At 40.3% G+C, this 18,881-nt stretch overlaps 1 protein-coding gene across 4 annotated transcripts in view; it reads left to right on the top strand.

The window, feature by feature from the left end:
• Ssx2ip (SSX family member 2 interacting protein) overlaps positions 1-18,881 on the top strand; it is a 55,375-nt gene that overhangs the window by 9,147 nt on the left and 27,347 nt on the right. For 2 of the 4 annotated variants that reach the window (XM_008826239.3, XM_008826237.3), the window contains exons 2-5: positions 9,126-9,263; positions 9,812-9,981; positions 10,695-10,907; positions 15,646-15,756. In XM_008826239.3, the coding sequence (XP_008824461.1) occupies positions 9,221-9,263; positions 9,812-9,981; positions 10,695-10,907; positions 15,646-15,756 (537 nt within the window). In that variant the 5' untranslated portion in view covers positions 9,126-9,220. Of the gene's footprint in view, positions 1-5,557; positions 5,577-9,125; positions 9,264-9,811; positions 9,982-10,694; positions 10,908-15,645; positions 15,757-18,881 lie in introns of those variants that run through there. The other 2 variants (XM_008826238.3, XM_008826240.3) reach the window with 2 other exon arrangements.

Raw genomic sequence — 18,881 nt, 5'->3', positions numbered from 1 at the left:
TCTCTAGCCCTCAGGATGAAAGTGGTGGAACTGGTTTGAAACCAAGTGGATCCTTTTCTTTTTACCATTGGACCATAGAGTTTCTCATTCTGTGGCATCTATTCAAGGGTATGTGAGGAATTTAAAGTATAGCATATAGTGCCCTGCTCCCCAAGATAAGAAGGAAATCACTTTCTAATGGCAAATCCTGGCTAGGAGGGGCCCAAAATTTTATCTTCTCATCAAATCCTTTGTTGTGATTTGCATCTCCACACTGTTTTATGCAGTCTCTGCTCAGTTGGGGGATAGGATTAGTCTTTAGGAAGAATAGAGAGGAGAGACTGCTTGCTCTCCTGCACTGCAGGACCAGATGGTGAAGACAGTGACAGCAGACTGGGGCTGGGATCCTGGCTCTGCTCCCTGTCCTCACTGACCCTGGCTGTATTACCTAACCCCTCTGTCTATTGCCTTGGAAGGGGGTCAGTACTATAGCACAGGGTTGCAGTGGAAATGGACAAATGTAAAGCATTTAGAACAGTTTGGCATGTGTGTCTGTTAGACCAGTACCCTGTGTCCTGTCTATACTATGCAGCTTTCCATCTTGCTTCAACCTTACAAAATAGATATTATTGAAGCAGAGGTGTGGGGCACATACATTTATTCTTAGCATTTGGTGGACAGTGGCAGGTAGATCTCTGTAAGTTCAAGGCCAGCCTAGTCTATGTAGTGAGTTCCAGGCCAGCCAGGGCTACATAGTGAGACCTTGTTGTGAAAGAAAAAAAAGAAGTAAATATATATTATCATCCTCATTCCGTAGATGAGGAAACCATCTGAGAAAGTAAGTCTGTGGTAAGTGACTTAGTCAGGATGGGATCCCAAACAAGTGACCAGGGCTTTGAGGCCAGCATGGTTTACACTGCCTTCTACAGCTATAAATCCTCCTAATAGTCATAAAGTCAGCATGAAGGCTAATTACTAGGGTAATAGCAAGTTTTCAGTTTGGGCTATTCAGTTATATATTAATATTTTCTTTGTGAAGGATTTCTTTCTATATAAATACTGCATGCTAACTGATTCTATCGCTGGAGCGCCACTGAAGAGTTTATTTCTGTGGAAAATACCTGTACTACTGTGTTTGTATAGGTTAGGCTTAGATTTTAAATATGTGAGCCAGATTTTTCTGAGATGAAACTTAGTGTGGTTTCTGTACTGATAAGTGACAATTCAATAATTAGCCAAGGTATTTGTAATTAAAAGCTGTTGTCTCTAGAATGAAATTATGTGTTAATATAGTTTTTGAGAGTATTGACATTTAAAGCATGCTGATAACTGAATTCTTCAGTTCTATGACTAAATTTAGAAAAATACTAATTTTAAAGATTTTAACTATTTACTTTTTTTTGTCATTTTGAGACAGGGTCTCCCTGCAGCCCCAGCTGGTCTGGAACTCACTATGTAGACCAGACTGATGTCGATCTCACAGAGATCTGCCAGTCTTTGCCTCCTGAGTGATAGAATTAAAGGCATGTACCACCATACCCAGCCCAACAATTTAATTTTTTTTTATATTTTTATTTTAATGTGTATGAGTGTATTGCCTACATGTAGATAAGTGCACCCATGTTGTACAGTGCCCATGGAGGTCAGAAGAGGGTGTCAGATCTCCTGTAACTAGAGTTATGAACAGTTGTTAGCCGCCATGTGGATGCTGGGATTCAAACCTGGATCCTCTGCAAGAGCAGCCAGTGCTCTTAACTTTTCTCCAGCCCACAATTTTATTTTCTTATCCCAGCAATCTGGTAACTTTGTGATATTTTAGCAGAAAAATTAGTTAGCTGTTTATGAGAAATCCTGTGCAATATTTAGAAACCCAGATGGGATCATGTTACTATGTTCCTGTATAATGGAAAGCTATTATTTTCTGACACTTGATGGAAGTTTGTTTTAAAATTCTGATTAGGCATTATACCTTCTCAAGCTTGAAGTTCATGGAAACTTGGAAAGAACGCTTAAAATAGTGTGCTGTGTAAAGAGGCTCTCATGATGAAGATGCAGTGTTGGGCTCCCTTTCCCATGGGAGATACTGGGACAGATCTGGGGATGACGAGGTCAGGAGAAATGGGAACTCGGAGCAGCACTTTTTCTAAAGACTCGACCCAACACCTGTACCTTTCCCATTGCTGCTTCCTTTGCACAATTTCTTGTCCATGTGAACATAGGAATTTGTGAGGTGCTCATAGGAATGGATTGCTATTGATTCTGGGTGCACGGAACTGTGACACTTCTCTGCTCAGCTAGGCATATGTGTAGCTGAAGGAATGAAACTCATGAGAATGTGGAGGGTCACAGACTAGAGTCTGGGCTGGAGTAGCAGAGCTGTGTGGAGGGACACAGACGCTGGGTATGCGGGCCTCGGTTCATTGTCTGCTGAGCACCTGCTTTGTTTCAGGAGCTTGGCTCCAACCTTGAGCACATTTTCCACCTCTCCAGAGGTTCATGTACTAGTGGGGGAGGCATCCAGCGGTACTACAGAATGATTAAATACACTGTGAATGTCGTTATCATAAACCTAGTCATTTGCATTTGTAGTACCCGCTGTCATTTTTAGTTACATTTCATCAGAATGTCTATAAAATACATCAGAAATGTATATCTGTTTTAAAACTTGAGTTATCTATTATTACATAACAAATTTTCCAACATTTAGCAGCTTAACACAGCAAGCAATTATTTATCTCACAGCTTCCATGTGTCAGGAGTCTTGAACGACTTGGTGGGTGTCTCTGGCTCAGGGTCTCACTGTAGGCCAACATCAAGGTGCTGGCCAGGGCTGAGGGAATATCTTTTTTAATTCGCTCTTGGCAGGCCACAGGTTTTGTTGGCCACAGCTGTCAGTTCCTTGTCACAAGTTGTCCTCTCTCAGAGGCAACTCACAACGGCATGGCTTGCTTTGTCCAGAAAGGAATCTGAGAGACAGTGAAAAACCACCTCAAGTGAAGCCACATCTTTTCACAACCTAGTTTTCAAAATCACTTCATGGCTCTTGTACTCTGTCAAAGTTGCTCATTAAATCCAGCCTGTACTTACCGAGCAGAATAACCCAAAGCTATCACAGCGGGAACAGGGATAACGGGGGTTTGGGGGCTCCCCTGCCTAAGTGTTACAGGTTGTTGATGTGCATTTAGAACCTGAGGGTAGAAAGAAGAACAAGGAACTTTTGTGGTGGAAAAAAACTTAAAATGTTTGTGCTAAATGTCTTAGTCTCAATGTTGAATTTTCGCACTCAGGTGAAGGTGTTTATAAACAAGTTGCTCTTGTTTGTGGCAGAGCAGAGGTTGAGGTTTACACGCTTACCTCGATTAAAGTAATAAGTTTCTATCAGAATTGTTTGCTCTAAATGAAATCATTTAAAATGGATTAAAAGAACTTAATCTTTTAAAGAAAATGAGGTGGAAATCCTTCCTTTTTCTTACCTTTCGGTTGCTATAGGTGCTTCTGTGCACCCTGTTGAAAGGCAGTGAGAATGAAAAGCACCCAAACTCTGAAAACTGAGAAACTCACCCCTGGGCAGGCCTGTGGGTCTCTCCAGGCCCTAGTTTTCTGCCTTTGATACAGAAAAAAACTAATAATCTGACATGAAGAATGATAGATTTATGAAAATCTTCACTTTCTGAAGAAGCATTCATTTTGGGATCAGTAAGAGGAAAGCTGGGGTGGGGCACAGAAGCCGGACACCTGTCTGCTGGACACCTGCTGTGTTTCAGGAAGATGCACCAAAGATGAGCACAGCGCTGAATACAGGTCTCACTGCTTCCCAGTGTGCTGTCGAGATTCTAACCTAGACAATGCTACTAGATCGCTTAAGCTCAGCATAATCATTTTTTTTCCCAGAAAAGACTGCATTTATATAGGAATGGCACAGCATTTACACTTTAGAACATGCTACTTTAAAAGTGGTAATGTAACTTTTTTTACTGAAATTATTGTAATTTTCTTGCAATTAATATTTCTCTTATGAATAAGAGAAAAGTGTTGAGAACACTTCAAACAAGGGAGTTTAGTAGATGATTATACACATGCTGCTGCCTGGAATCAGGAATAAAATGGTGTAATTTTTTTAACAGTGCTGGGCCTCTCATGCTAGGCACTTGTTCTTCCACCAACCCACATCCTAGCCTAAGAATGCTGATTTACGTAAGGTTTACATGGTAGTTTTGTCCCCCCCCAATATTAGATGAATAAAGTAGATTTTGCAAGGCATTTAAAGTCTTTATTCTTGATGTTTTGATCATAAAATGTACAATGTGGGTCTGATCTGTCTTTTGGGCTGCTCTCCCAGCTGCTGGTGCATCCAGATTACTTGACCCAGAATAAGACTTACTTAACTATGAGTGAGCTACAATGCAGAATTTTGCTTGAAGTACCTCTTGGTTTTCAGCTGATTTATTGAGCTCTAAGTCTCCTAGAAACTGGAGTTACTGATGGTTGTGAACGGCCATGTGGATGCTGAGTACCAAACCTGGGTCCTTTGCAAGAGCAGTAAGATGGCTTTGTGGGGCCATCTCTAGCCTCAAGTCTTCTTTCTTGGGAACAACTGGTACACTGACTTTTCTCCCAGGTCTCATGGTATATAATTTGTTTCATCGCTTGACAGAAGCACATTCACGGAACCTTCAGATTGTGAGAAAACAGATATAAAATCCTATTCTGTTAGTAAGCTATTTGCTGTGTAGGAATTGCTTCATAGAAGTTTCTGTTTTCATTGTGAACATTTAAGTAGAAATGACTGTGTGTGTGTGTGTTTGTGTGTGTGTGTGTGTGTGTGTGTGTGTGTGAGTGTTAACAGGACGGAATAATTCACAGGCTAAACTTATAGATACTGAAGAGCTAAATTCAGAGTAAAGTAGGAGATGTTTAGTCTTCTGTATGAGAAGAAAAGGTACTTAGGGCACTATTGTCTCTTTAAAAAAAAAAAAAAACGACAGAGCTATGGGAGGCTGCCAAGGGTGAAGGGGGTATAAAGATGATTAAGATGTTCTATAAAATACACAAAATTCAATAAAAAATATACAAACACAAAAACTACATTTATTATTTGTGTGTGTAGAGGGTACCATAGCAGGTGTGTGGAAGTCAGAGGAGAACTGAGGGAGTTCTTTTTCTTCCACCATGTAGATCCTGGGACTCGAACTCAGGTCCTCAGGCTTGGCAGCAAGTGCCCTTTACCCAGAGAGTCATCTCACCAGCCCAGCACTATTGTCTCTTATCTACAGATACTCTTTTTAAATTTTTTTCTGTTTATTTTATGTATAGGAGTGTTTTACCTACATGTATGTAAAATGCACCAGTGTGCAGTGCCCATGGAGGCCAATAGAGGGCATCGGATCTCCTGGAACTAGAGTTAAGGATGGTTGTTAGCCACCATTTGTGTGCTGGGAATGAACCTGAGTCCTCTGCAGGAGCAGTGTTCTTAACCGCTGAGCCAGCTCTTCAACGCAGGTACCTTAACAAAAGAACACAAAGTTCTTGGAAGGTTGCTGATTTTCTTCTGCTTCTGCTCCAGACCTATTGATTCCAAAGAGTTGGATCACTACCTGGTATGTTTTTATAAGGATGTCAGTTTCTAGATCTTCTAAGGATGTGTGTTCATCTTTCAATTAGAGCAGTGGTGTGTTTCTTGCAAGTTTTAGAATCCTGTCATTTGTTCCAAACAGTGGGAGAAAGCCTTCTAGTGCAGATACAGTCTTTGCTACCTGGCCACCATGCTGTGAGCTGTCTCACTTGGCCATGTCCTCCCCTCTGTGGTGGACTCATATAAACCTGTGCACTCAAAAAAAAAAAACCCAGCCCCTCCCCCATTCTCTGAGGTGTTTGGTCATAGCAATGAGTAAGGCTGCTGTAGTGATAATGGATATTAATTATGCATGTGTCCTATACCAAGCACTGTGTAAATAGTTGGTGCATTATCTCAGTCCTGAGGAGAAACTTGCAGAGTGTCATTATTATAGTAAGTTACCAGCAAGAAAACTAGGGTTCAGGGGTGAAGTAATTTCCCCAAAGCGTAGCTGCCGTAGAATAAATGGGTCCATTTTCTCTTGTACCATATTTTGGTTGTAGCTTTATCTCCGAAGGCCAAAAGTAAAATTAATGTGTTTTTCTTACTCGATGCAAACTCAGCCTTTTTACCCTTCTAATCCTGCTGCTGAAACTCTGTTGAGGGACAGGGGGAAGTGTACAGTAGCTCAGGATGCCTTCTCCATCAGAGCACAGTAGGAAACTGGCCAGAGACAGTGCAGGGCTGCATGACCTTCTGTGCGATACAACATGTGGAATGACAGAACATCCCTGTGTTCGTGTGTATTGTATTGTGTACTGCTCTGTATCCTAGAAATCAGCTTTGCTTTTTCTTCACCCACATTTCAGTCCATCTGTGAGTCCTAAAGGTTCTTTTTCCAGAACACATCCCTCTTTGAGATGTTTCTGTTTCCCTGCGGTCTGACACTGACTGCCTTACCTGTGCTATTGCGGTAGCCTTCTTGTGACCAGCCTTCGCTGTTGCTGACCTCCAGCCCACTCAGCATAAGCACAGTGACCTTCAAGCATGAAGGAGTTCATGCTGCCTTCTGCCTCAAATCTCAATAGCTTTTCATTGCAGGTCAGAAATCCAACTTCCTACCCTCTAGCTTGTTTGCTGAGTCTCAAACACTCCTGTCGCCTTCATGGTTTTCTTACTTACCAAGTTCATTTCTTTGTGCCTCAAGTTTCCTTTATTTGGTCCATACTGGTCATTGATCACCTGTGGCTGACTGCACAGCATTTAGGTCTCTGTTCAAATGCTACTTTCTGTGTTGCTGTGGACAGATACCTCAGCTAAACAATTTTAAAGGAGGGAGGTTTATTTTGGTTTCTGGGTTCAGAGTTCTGTCCATGGTTCTGGTTCCTTGTGGGCCTGAGGTGAAACTGAACATCATGGGAGAACATGTGATAGAAAAGCAAGCAGAGACTGTACAGCAAGGGACCCAGGGCAGGATACAGCCCCAAGGAGTACCCACCCTGGGTAACCTGATTCTTAGGTGAGGCTCCACCCCATAAAGTTTCCAACAACCTCCCAAAATAGTGGTCCAGCTGGGGGAACCTAGCCTTTAACACATGAGCCTGTAAGGGACATTTTACATGCAAACTGTAACCTCATCTCAGTGTAACATTCCCTAACTAGTCTAGATGTGCCCCACTAACACGTCTGTATTTCATGATCTGATATTTTCTTTCAGGTTCTAATCATTGTGGTGGCTTACTGCTGCTTTACCTTCACCAGACTGTGAACTTGTATAGGGCAGGGCTTCCTTTGTTCCTAGAAAAACATGCCTGTTACATAGTAAGAGCTCACTTCATGCTTATGGAATGTATAAGCATGTTCATTTTAACAATCATGTGACTTTCCTCACCATGTTAAGTAATCAGAAGAGGAATTTTGAACTGTTGATCCAATGATCCACAGGTCCACATCAGATGCAAAGACACACTTTTTTTTGTTTATTTTATTTGGCTTATTGCATAATGTTGCTTGAGTCACAACTTACAGTCAAGAGTGCAGACTTTAACTGTACATCTTGATGATTCCTGTGTATACCCACCCAACCTCCTCTAAGCCCAAGATATAGAACATTTCTAGAAACTAGGAAATTGTCATATCCTTCCACCACTCCCTCTTCCCACAGGATAAGTAGCATAAACTTTCTTTTAATTAGCTTCTCTTTAAAAATTGGAAGGCTTCATTTAAAAATCCAAATTCCAATATCACTTAAAATTCAAAGATCTGTCAGCGTAGGACCTGCTTTCTCTTCTGAGTAGCTTCCTGTGGCCGAGAAGCAGCTGTTTGAAGTGTTGGCACACGCTGACCAGTTTGCCTTCACCCCTCTGCCTTCCCTCCCTGACCTGGAAAGCACTTGCCAACTGCCAATTATAATTTCATTTGAATTGTTTTTCTTCTTTGGAGAAATATGTCTCTTCTGTTATCTGTTAAAAAGTGGAAACATGAAAAAGTTGTGTTTTAATGTAGTCCAGGTTTCTCATTTGTATTTCTGGCCTGTTCGGTGTTTCTTAGCCACCTGAATTCTAGTTTGGTTTGAAGTCACAGTCACATGTTTCTGATTTGTTTTGGGGGTCCTTCTCCCCCTCCCCCATATCATAAAAAATGGCCTGTAGATAAATGAGTCTTTGTGCAAGTTATTTTATTAGGATAAAATTGTGTAAGTGAAGTTTCTAGATGCAGATATATTTCTGTTTTAAAACTTTTGATACATGCTACTGCAATTTCTGTTGGTGGTAAAAGTTGATGTCACCTGAAGGGAGACATGTAAGGGAGTGTTTGCCTACGTCTATGTCGAACTGGGGGTTGTAATTTTAAAGTTTTGCTAATATATTTAGGGGAAAAAAACCCTGGGAAAGCTGGCCAAGAAGTTTCTCCTCTTCTCGTGTACACAGCTGAGTTGTAATTTAGTTTTAAAGGATGTAAAGTACAAGTATTTCTTAGTACATTGCTGGGCCTTAGACTTACATTGTGAGTCAGATCAGGACTGTGAACCTTGGGACATCTTTAACCTTGATACATACTGTGTGATATGTATAGTCATGCATACATACATGTGTATGTTCTAGTTTCATTTCTGTTGTGATTAAGCGTCCTGACCAAAGCGCCTTAGGTGAGCACAGGAGTTCTTTGGCTTCCAATCCAAGTCACACTCCATCATTGATAAGTCACAGAGGCAGGAGCTAGTGACAAGCGGTCATAACAGGTCCACAGTCAAGAGCAGAGACATATGGACCCAGGTGCTGATTGCTTGTTCCTTATGCTCATCTAGCTTGCTTCACTCTGACACAGTTCAGGGCCCAGCTTTGGAGAGGTACCTCCCACATTTAGGGTGGGTCTCCCTACTTCAGTGGAAAGTCAAGGCAGCCCCCACAGGCATGGCCATAGGCCAACCTTATGTAGATAATTCCCCACTGAGATTCCCTTCTCAGATGATTCTAGGGTGTATCTAGATACTCTAAACTGTGCTGTTGTAAAAGAACATGCAAACTAATTTTTATGTGCTGGTTTTGTATTGACGTTCATGGTTTAAGTTAGATGATTTTGTCCTTTTCAGTCTAAGGAGATGCCTACATAGAAGAGTGGCTATAGCCGGTCCACATGTCTCAGTGCTGAACCAGTTCCTCAGGTATCCTGGCTCTGGACATTGCTATGGGAGATTGGATGACTGTTACCGATCCAGGTCTGTCTACAGGTAACTTGAGTACAAAATAAGTGAAACCAAAGCTGAATTTTTCAATTTAAAACAGTTACCACAGATATAGAAGATGTGGAAGAAGAGAGGGAGGGAAGGAGGGAGGGAGGGAGAGGGGGCCCTGGCCATCAGTGCTTATAAAATACCTCATTTTCACTTAGAGTGAAGTTATAAAAGCTCTGAGAATGTGCTTTGGCTGGGTAATCAATTGTTTATTTTTGAGGGAAATTTCTATGCATTTGAAATATGTTAATTGACTTCTTCAGTCTATTTAATTCCTACTATCACATAAACTGAATGTAGACAAGTGTGGGTTTCCTATTTGTGTAAATCCCCAGTAGTGGAAGTCAAGGTGTGGTGGTACCTAACATACCTATAAGAAAGAACACAAATTTAATTGTATCATTTTGGACAAAAGTGTAGATTTTACATAAAAATGACTTTGCGCTAATTTGAAAATACTTTACACGTAATTCAAAAATTTTGGTAATGGAGATTGTTAGTTATATTCGTTTTTATAAATCACCTGAATGCTTTTTTATTTTCAGAAAGCAAAAGTATTTCTCAATATACCTCAGCAACAAAGATGTCTCCGTCGAGTTTGTGCTCACAGCAGGTGCTGTGTTCTTCCATACCTTTATCAAAAAATGTGCACAGTTTTTTCAGTGCCTTCTGCACAGAAGAGAATATCGAACAGAGCATTTCCTATCTTGATCAGGTAATACATTTCTGTAAGAGTGAGCATGTCAGTAGTATTCTAAAGTAGACGCTGTCAAATCTTCCGGAAAGCTCTTGCCAAGCATGAGTGTTCTGCAGGGGCCGGCTTCGATGTGCAGAGACCCTTGGTAATCACCTAGTGTAATACAAGTAACACAAGATTAGCAGCTCGGCCTCTCCACCGTCCCAGACTTTTCTACTGGGAGTCTCCAACTCTCATTTCATTGAAACGCAAACCCAGGCAGCCGATGCCACATCACAGGAGATTGTGTAGCAGAGTCTAGAAAACCATTAAATCGTTTAGAATTCTTTTAAGGTTTTTGCTCTCTGGCTACTTAATATTTCCCTAATGACCTGAGCATTTTCTGTCTCTCTCTGGTAACACACTTAAAAATTTTTTTGTCCAGTAACCCACGTTTAAAAATCAGCTTACATATTTAAAATTTTCACTTAAGTTAAAAGTCTATATATTTATTATGTACAACATACTGTTTGGAAATATGTACACACTGTGGGATGGCTCCCAGGCATGTATGCTTAACGTTGCTTTTTGTCATGGGAACTTCGGTCTGCACTGCAGTTTTCATACAGTACGTTGTTACCAGTAGTCATTGTGCTGTGCTGTGGACCATGGTCAGGCCTAGCTGAAACGTTGTCGCCTTTAACCACCATCTTCCCAAGAGAACTGACCTAAGAAAACATTTCTCCTCTCAGGAATTGACGACTTTCGGTTTTCCTTCGTTATATGAAGAATCCAAAAGTAAAGAGACGAAGAGAGAGTTAAACATAGTTGCTGTGTTAAATTGTATGAACGAGCTGCTTGTGCTTCAGCGGAAGAACCTTCTAGCTCAGGAAAATGTGGAAACACAGAATCTGAAACTGGGAAGTGATATGGACCACCTGCAGAACTGCTATGCAAAACTTAAGGTACAGTTTACGTATCAACCTGTGTTTTAATGCTGTTACTATAGGATTTAGTTCCAGAACCGTTCATTCATTTATCAAACAAAATTCAGGGTTATATTATATTTTACTTATCTATTTAGTAATTAATAATTATATCTTAAAGATTTAAAATTTTTTTAATTGATAGGTGAAAGCCATTTCGAGTGATTTATATAGATTGATTGTACTTCTTCCTATTATCTGTATTGAAGGCCTTGCTTTTATTGTTTAGTGACATGCTGAACCTGTACAAAGTTAGATTGGGAAATATTTATGCTCTGGGAAAATAAAATAAGGATTTCCTCATTCCATCCAACAAATCTTGCCTTAAGATGCTGCATCCTTGGTTCTGAGAAGTGTATTTTTGAGGCATATATGCCAAAGGAGCTAAGGCCCCATGATAAAAGAAGGTAGAGGCTAACTGCAGGAAGTCTCTGGGGCTCTAGAAAGGACCAGAGTTTCCTAGAGTCTGTAGTAAACCTTTCTATGAAGAAAGGAAATACTTTTCACAGGCCCATTGACCTACTATATTAAAATGTAGAACATTGTTGCTAGTTTCTGGTTTTCTTTTTCTTCCTTTAAAAAACTTTTATGTTTTTCTTTAAATAAATAAATAAATATATATATTTATTATATTTAAATATATATGTTGAAGAGAAGAACAAGGTATTTGAAATCATGATATGAAATGGACTTACAGTTGTATATTATTAGGTATGTAATGAATTCAAACCAATTTTGTCCTTCTATATTAGGACTTATTTACGAGAACAAAGCCTTTGTGTACGTATGTGTGTTCTCTGATAAAATTAACTTTCTTTTTTTTAATCTGTTGATCCTTGACCTTCTTTCTTCCTGTATATCTTCTTCCCACCCCCACCCCCTTCTAAGAACAGATAACAAAAAATAAGCCCAGAATCTTAGACCTCTGAGCACTGTAAGAGAATATTAGAGTCTTTATAACTGAAAGTTGGTAAAGAGTGCTGTGAAGTGGACGAGGCATGCTGTTGTCCTCTTGGTCATCTCTGAAGACATTTGGGGATGGTCTGGGGAAGCACCAAGACTCCTCAGTGGTGCCTGCTCCTTCCAGCCTGTCACTGCCTTGTGCTGTCTAATGCTGTTTCCTTAGATCACATGCAGTGGTAGCAATATATATCTCTTTAATAGTGTCTTTAGCTTTTGGTACATCCTCTGCTTACAGATTAAGATTATCCAACCTCGTGTCTTGGCTGGCTAGGGAACTGTGCAGGGCTAGAGAGGTAGTTGGTGCCTTTTTGGTACATCCTCTGCTTACAGATTAAGATTATCCAACCTCGTGTCTTGGCTGGCTAGGGAACTGTGCAGGGCTAGAGAGGTAGTTGGTGCCTTCTAGGGTTATAAAAGGAATGTGAATTGTAGACAGATTAATCCAGATTAGAAAATGACCATGGAAGGTTCTGTTATGAATTAGACTGATGCAGAGTTAAAAACCTAGAAGGTAGTATTTTTGTGTCTGGGTACCATTGGCCACGTGCCTTATAAGTAACTAATGAGCAGCTATATAATATAATGATGCTGGTAAATTGGATATATTAAGGCCCGTCCTTTAAGGAGTGTATTAGGACTAACCAGAACATAGGGTGTTTTTCCAGGGTGTCTTCTAATATGGATTTTACCTTGGCAAGAATTGTGGACAGAAATTAATGAAATTTCTAGGAAGTATGTAGTTCATTCACTAAGCCCTAGATTTCAAAGAGGAGTGAAACCCCAGTCCTAGTCCTAAGGAGTTTTCAGGCTAGTGGAATTAGATGCATGGAACCATAATCACTTCAGTGCCTCATTAATTGTTCTTAGTGTGGGAGGTGAAGGAAGGCAAAGACTCTTTCTGAAAACATTTATTATTTTTATTCTATGTGCGTGAGTGTTTGCCTGCCTGTGTGTCAGTGCACCTGTGCATGCATGCCCACAGAGGCCAGAAGAGGGTGTCAGATCCCCTGGAGCCACAGTTAGAAAGGATTGTTAGCAGCCGTGTGGGTGCTGGGAACTGAACCTGGGTCCACTGCAAGACCAGCCAGTGCTCTTAACTGCTGAGCCATCTCTCCAGCCTTGAGTGGTAACTCTTGATCTGAGATTTGAAGAATGCGTGGAAAGAAGCTCACTAGCATCTGGAAAAGGCATTCTAAGCAACGTGAACTTACTTGAAGTCTTGGAGGTGGGAAAGGGCATTGTTTTTCAGTTAATTTTTTTGGTTGGTATACAAATAATAGGTTTCATTATGATATTTTCTTTTTTAAAAATATTTTTATTTTGTGTGTATGAGTGTATTGCCTGCATGTGTGTAAGTGCACCCATGTCATGCAATGCCCATAGAGGGCATCAGATCCTCTGGAACTGGAGTTACAGATGGTTATCCACCATGTGGGTGATGGGACTCAAACCTGGGTCCTCTAAGATAGTAGCCAGTGCTCTTAACCACAGAGCCATCTTGCTAGCTCTCATTGTGATCTTTTCATATACATATTATTATACTTTACTCAAGTTCACTGGCCCCACCTTTTCCCTCCCCAGCCCAATCCCTTTACTGCTCTTCTGTTTTCACGGCCTATGTGTGTCTAGTTAAAGTCAAGATCTGCATATGAGAGAAAGCATGCTGTATTTTGTCTCTTACCTGCCCTTAGCCTCTTTGGTTCACCACTCTGTCCCCCCCCCCCAAGCCATTTGCACACATACACGTTCGAGTCCAGATTCAGTATGTGAGAGAAAGTGGGGGGTGTTTGTCTTTCGATTTGCCTTCTTTAGCTTACTACAGCAATCCCTTGATTCATACAGTTTCCTACAAATGATAAAATTGCATGTTTTTCTCTAGGACTGAACAAAATTCCATCATGTCTGTGTACCACATTTCCTTTGTACAGTCATCTATTGATAGGTGTCTAGGCTGGTTTTATACCTTAGCTACTACGACTAATGCTGTAAGAAGCTTGGAAGTGCAAGTATGGTATAAGATGGTATGTTGATTTAGAATCCTTCAGGAATATGGCTAGGAGTGATATAGTATGGTAGGTCTAGTTTTAGTTTCTTGAGGAACCTCCACACTGACTTACATAGTATTTACACCAGTTTACCCACTGTGGTGTATAAAGATTCCATTCTCCCCACATCCTTGCCAGCATCTGTTGCTGTTTGTGTTTTTGATGATAGCTGTTCTGACTTGGCAATAAGAAATCTCACTGTAGCTTTAATTTTCCTTTCCCCTAATACCTAAAGATGTTGAATACTTTTTGTATATTTATTGGCCATTTATATTTCTTCTTTTTTTAATTTATTAGTTTATTTTTTACTGGCTTTTTTGTGTATTTGATCCAGAACAGCTCAAACAATCTTAATCTTCTTTATACCCCCATCTTCTTTTGAGAACTGTCTCCTCAATCTGCTTGTCCATTTATTGAATGATTTGAGTTCTTTATAGATTCTAGATATTAATCCTTTATCAGACAGTTAGTAAACCCTTTCTCCCATTCCAAAGGCTGTCTTTTCATTCTGCTGACTGATTCCTTTTGGGAAGAACCTTTTCAATTTCATTCAGTCCCATTCGCCTGTTCCTATTTCCTCTACTATTAGATGGAATACTTTTCATCAAGTCTTTGTAACTTGCTTGTAACTTAACATATTTTCTCTGTTATTTCCTCTTGTAGTTTCCATTCTTACGTTAAGATTTTTGATCCATTTTAAATTGATTTTTGCATAGGATGGCCTATAAGGATATATTTTCATTCTTTTACATATGAATATCCAGTTTCCCTGCCACCATTTGTTGAAGTGGCTAACTTTTCTCCAGTGTATGTTTTTGATACTTCGGTGACTGTAGCTGTGTGGGTTTCTTTCTGTGTCCTCTCTTCTGTTGACTTTCATACCTCTTTTTATGCCAGTGCTGTGTTGTTTTTGTTACTGTGGCTCTGTGGTATCATTTGGAATACTTTCAGCTTTATTCCGTCTGCTCTGGCTATTGAAGGTCTTGTGCTTCCATATGATTTCGAGTATTTTAAAAATTCTTCACAGAGTCTTTGCACTTGAGCTGAGGTGCTACAGAGGGTGGTGCTCTCAGCCTCTTCACATCCAGCCTTAGTCACATTTGTCTCATCCCTAAAGTCAAGCGTGCCCCAAGGATGGTGTGTCACTGTAGCTGAGCAGGTCTTCTGAAGCATGCCATTAGAAATAGAAAAGTCTTAAAGAGAAATTCTGAAAACGTTCACTGACAGCGTCATAGAGTAAGAGCCTTTCAAAGGAACCATTTTGAAGTTCCTGTTGTTTGGTATATATGTAGAAGTAAATTGGATCTATAAATTTCAATGAACTTTATAGTACTTAAATTTATTTTAATTTTTTAGGTGTATGAGTATATTTGCCTGCATGTATGTAAGTGCACCCATGTTGTGCAACTGCCTGCGGAGATCAGAAGAGGGTATCGAATCCCCTGGAACTGGAGTTTTCTGTCGGTTGTTAGCCGCCATGTGGGTGCTGAGATTTGAATCTGGGTTCTCTGCAAGAGCAATCAGTGCTCTTAGCCACTGAGCCATCTCTCCACTCCCTATAGTTGTTATTTTAAATAAATACTTCACACCACACTGAACCTTGACTTGAGCTAACAGTTTGACATGTGTAACTTCTGTTACTGATCTTCCAAGAGTTCATTTGTTCTGATCCCATCAGTTTTACTCAAGTGCCATACCTACTATTTTAGGAGCAACTGGAAACCTCCAGGAGGGAGATGATTGGGCTTCAGGAAAGAGACAGACAATTACAGTGCAGGAACAGGAATCTGCATCAGCTGCTGAAGAATGAGAAAGACGAGGTGAGTTGTCGGCCACAGCTTATGAAGGGAAGTTGTGCTTGGAGTGTGAGGTACGACCTCAAGGGCCTCTCCTTAAAAAAGTGTGTTCATCTGTGCCACATTGGATGGTGGGCACTATTGTGTAGTAGTTGGCTGAGAGATCAGGGACCCTCCATAGGCCTGGCCTCCCCCCTCTCCCCCAGAAGGGTCTATTTTCTTAGCACATTAGTTGATAGCTGGCAACAGTGTCCTGTACCATTTTTTGCTCTGCCTTATGACTCCTTTCCATATAATAGCTATAAAAATACAATTATTTTTACTGTTTTACATCTTTTAACTAAGAGTCTTTGAAGGGAGCCTATTTCTTTAGAAAATTCAGAAGAAGGAAAAAAGAATTTAGACCCTAGGACTAATATAACTAGATTTATTTTTACCGTATTTAATTAATATTTAATAGTGGACAATTAATACCTTAACCAAACTGTAAGGATGAGGATTATTTTATCTGATCTCTTGGTTATGTTTAGATGATTTAACTATAGCTCATCTTTGGTAAGGAATAAGTTAATCGAACCACTCTTTAGCAGGGATTGAGACTGGCTTGAAGAATGGCTGCGCAGAATGAAACACGCTTCCTATCAAGAGCTGCCTGAGCTAGGCCTGGTGCCACAGGCTTGTAGTCCCAGCTGCTAAGGAGTTGTGTTCTAGGTCAACCTGGACAACTTAGTGAGACCCTGTCTCAAAAGAGAAAGTAAAAAGAGGTCTGGGAATGCAGCTCAGTACTAGAGCACAAGCCCAGTATGCACAGTGCCTTCAGTTCAATCCCCAGTTACCCAAATAATAAAAGCTGCCCAAGAAGCTGTAGCAGATGACTACTGGACAATAGCCCCTGACATTTAGCAAATGCTCCTAAGAGTCAGAAGAGCTTCCTTACTAGCTGTGCTGTGCCACTGTAGATGTTTGTGGTTCATTTAATATTTTAAAAAAAAATTTTTTATTTTTTAAATTTTATATACATGGAATGTTTTGCCTGTTGTGTATATAAGTGCACCATGTGTGTACAGTGACTGCAGAGGCCAAAAGAAGGCATTGGATCCCCTGGAAGAACTGGAGTTAGAGATGGTTGTGAGCCACCATGTAGGTGCTGGGAACCACAGTGAGGTCCTCTGCAAGAGCAGCCAGTGCTCTTAACCTCTGAGCCATCTTTCCAGCTCTCATTTTATTTATATATATATATATATATATATATATATATATATATGAAAAGAAAGAAAGAAAGAAAGAAAGAAAGAAAGAAAGAAAAGAAGAACTGTATTTCAGGATATGCTGTTTGTTATGTTTTTTTTAAATATTGTTTTTAGAAGAAGCATATCATTACAGCTTTAACATGCCCAATGACAGTTTCCAGAGCAAAGACAACAGCTCCTTCAAAAGTGTCTATAAAATTTCTAGGTTCTCTGTTGAATCAATACAGTTATACAATATTGAACTCAGTATAAGCCCTGTAAGACATAAAATTGAATGAGTTTTTAACCCTCAAAACAAATCTCCATTTCATTGTAAAATGTACTGTTTCTTACAGAAAGACTCATTCTTTTTGCTACTAACACTGAGATGTTGGCACATGTGTCTCTAATCTGTATGTATCTGATTATTACTAGTCAAATCAGTTGCACTCAGATCCTTGGCGCCTGTGTATGTCTATAAAGTCATCGGGTAGATTTCAATGGCAATGTTCATCACCTCTACTAATTAACATGATGTAAACTTTTATGCTTCCTCCTCAAATATAAAACATTTTTTATTAATTTGTTGATTTTTTTTTCTGTGTGTGTATATCACACAGAACGTCCGAAACCATCTTATTCAACTATACACCCACTTCCCAGATGGCACCCTCCCATAGCCTCCCTCCCCCAACTAGAGCCCTTATACTCTGATATCCCTGCTACTGTCTGCTGTGTTGTCAGCATCCCCAGCCGTTCCCCACTACTTATCCATCTGGTCAATCTAGTTAGCCTATCTAGAGGTCTTTGTTTTACAGAGGTCAGCTGTTCCTCATCTAGCAATCAGTTGTCAATATTCCTTTAGACAGCATTGGGGTCTGCTGTTTATTTTCCCAGTTCTGTGTTGGGTTACTAGCTGGGAGTCCCTTGGGCCACCCTGGCCAACAACTCAAAAGAAGGTATCACCAGTCTGGCATTGTTTCTTGTTATGTAGGCTTTAGCTATGCATACGGACGTTTAAAAAATTATATTGGCCCCTTTAATCTTTGGTTATACTTTCCTTTTGGGTATTTAAGGCCATACAGTTGGCCCAGATAAACCAGTTTATTTTTACTCTTAACATCGTTTGAGGATCTGTTGCTCAGGGGTGATATGGGCTTGGGAGGAGCCCCTGGCTCCTTTCTTTTACCAGTTCCGCCTATGTGAACATAAGTGAAAGGTCCTGCTCGACCATGGCTATCTTTGCTTGGAAGCATGGAGGAAATGTATCCTCTGTGTTGACCCTCCTCTTTGTAGACTGGACATTGGTTCATGTCCATCTCATGGGGTCTCCGCGGCCTCCTGATCAAGAGGACAGGTGACTCACCACAATTACAGGACATTTTGGGAGATGCTCATAGTCCTCTGGAACTAGTCAACCTAGGAGGGCAAGGAGCAAAAAGTGTCCTTTATGTCCCTCTGACCAAATTATTATAGGCCTCAAAGTATGTCTGCTAAACATCCAAAAAGGTTAGTTCCAGCAGTCTGGTACTTTTAATTACTGTGTGCCGTGTAGATAAATCTTGGACAAAGACCAATTGTTCTCAGATGAACCTTACCTAGACATATATTTCTTGATCTTGTATGTATCATTTGTCAGTAGGTTGTTGGACTAACATCATTCCCTCTGGTTTTTGAAACTAACTAGGCATTATATATCTCTCGCTTTGTCTAATACCTCCATCATGTTTTCCCCAATTAAGGTACCCCCATATTCCCCCTTTCTCCCTTAATAATACTCTTCTCCTATGGTCCTACCTCTCTTGAGCTCCTTCTTTCCCTTTATCCCCTAGGTTCTTTGTATACCCTTCCCTCCCCACTCCCTTAAACTATCAAAATTTTTATCCATATCTCCCTTATTAAGGCCTGTTTCCTACTGTT

Source organism: Nannospalax galili, unplaced genomic scaffold (genome assembly GCF_000622305.1).
Source record: "Nannospalax galili isolate Female #2095 unplaced genomic scaffold, S.galili_v1.0 scaffold9, whole genome shotgun sequence".
Taxonomy (NCBI): Eukaryota; Metazoa; Chordata; class Mammalia; order Rodentia; family Spalacidae; genus Nannospalax; species Nannospalax galili.
The sequence above is the reverse complement of the archived record's forward strand: the minus strand, read 5'-3'. Positions and strand labels throughout refer to the sequence as shown.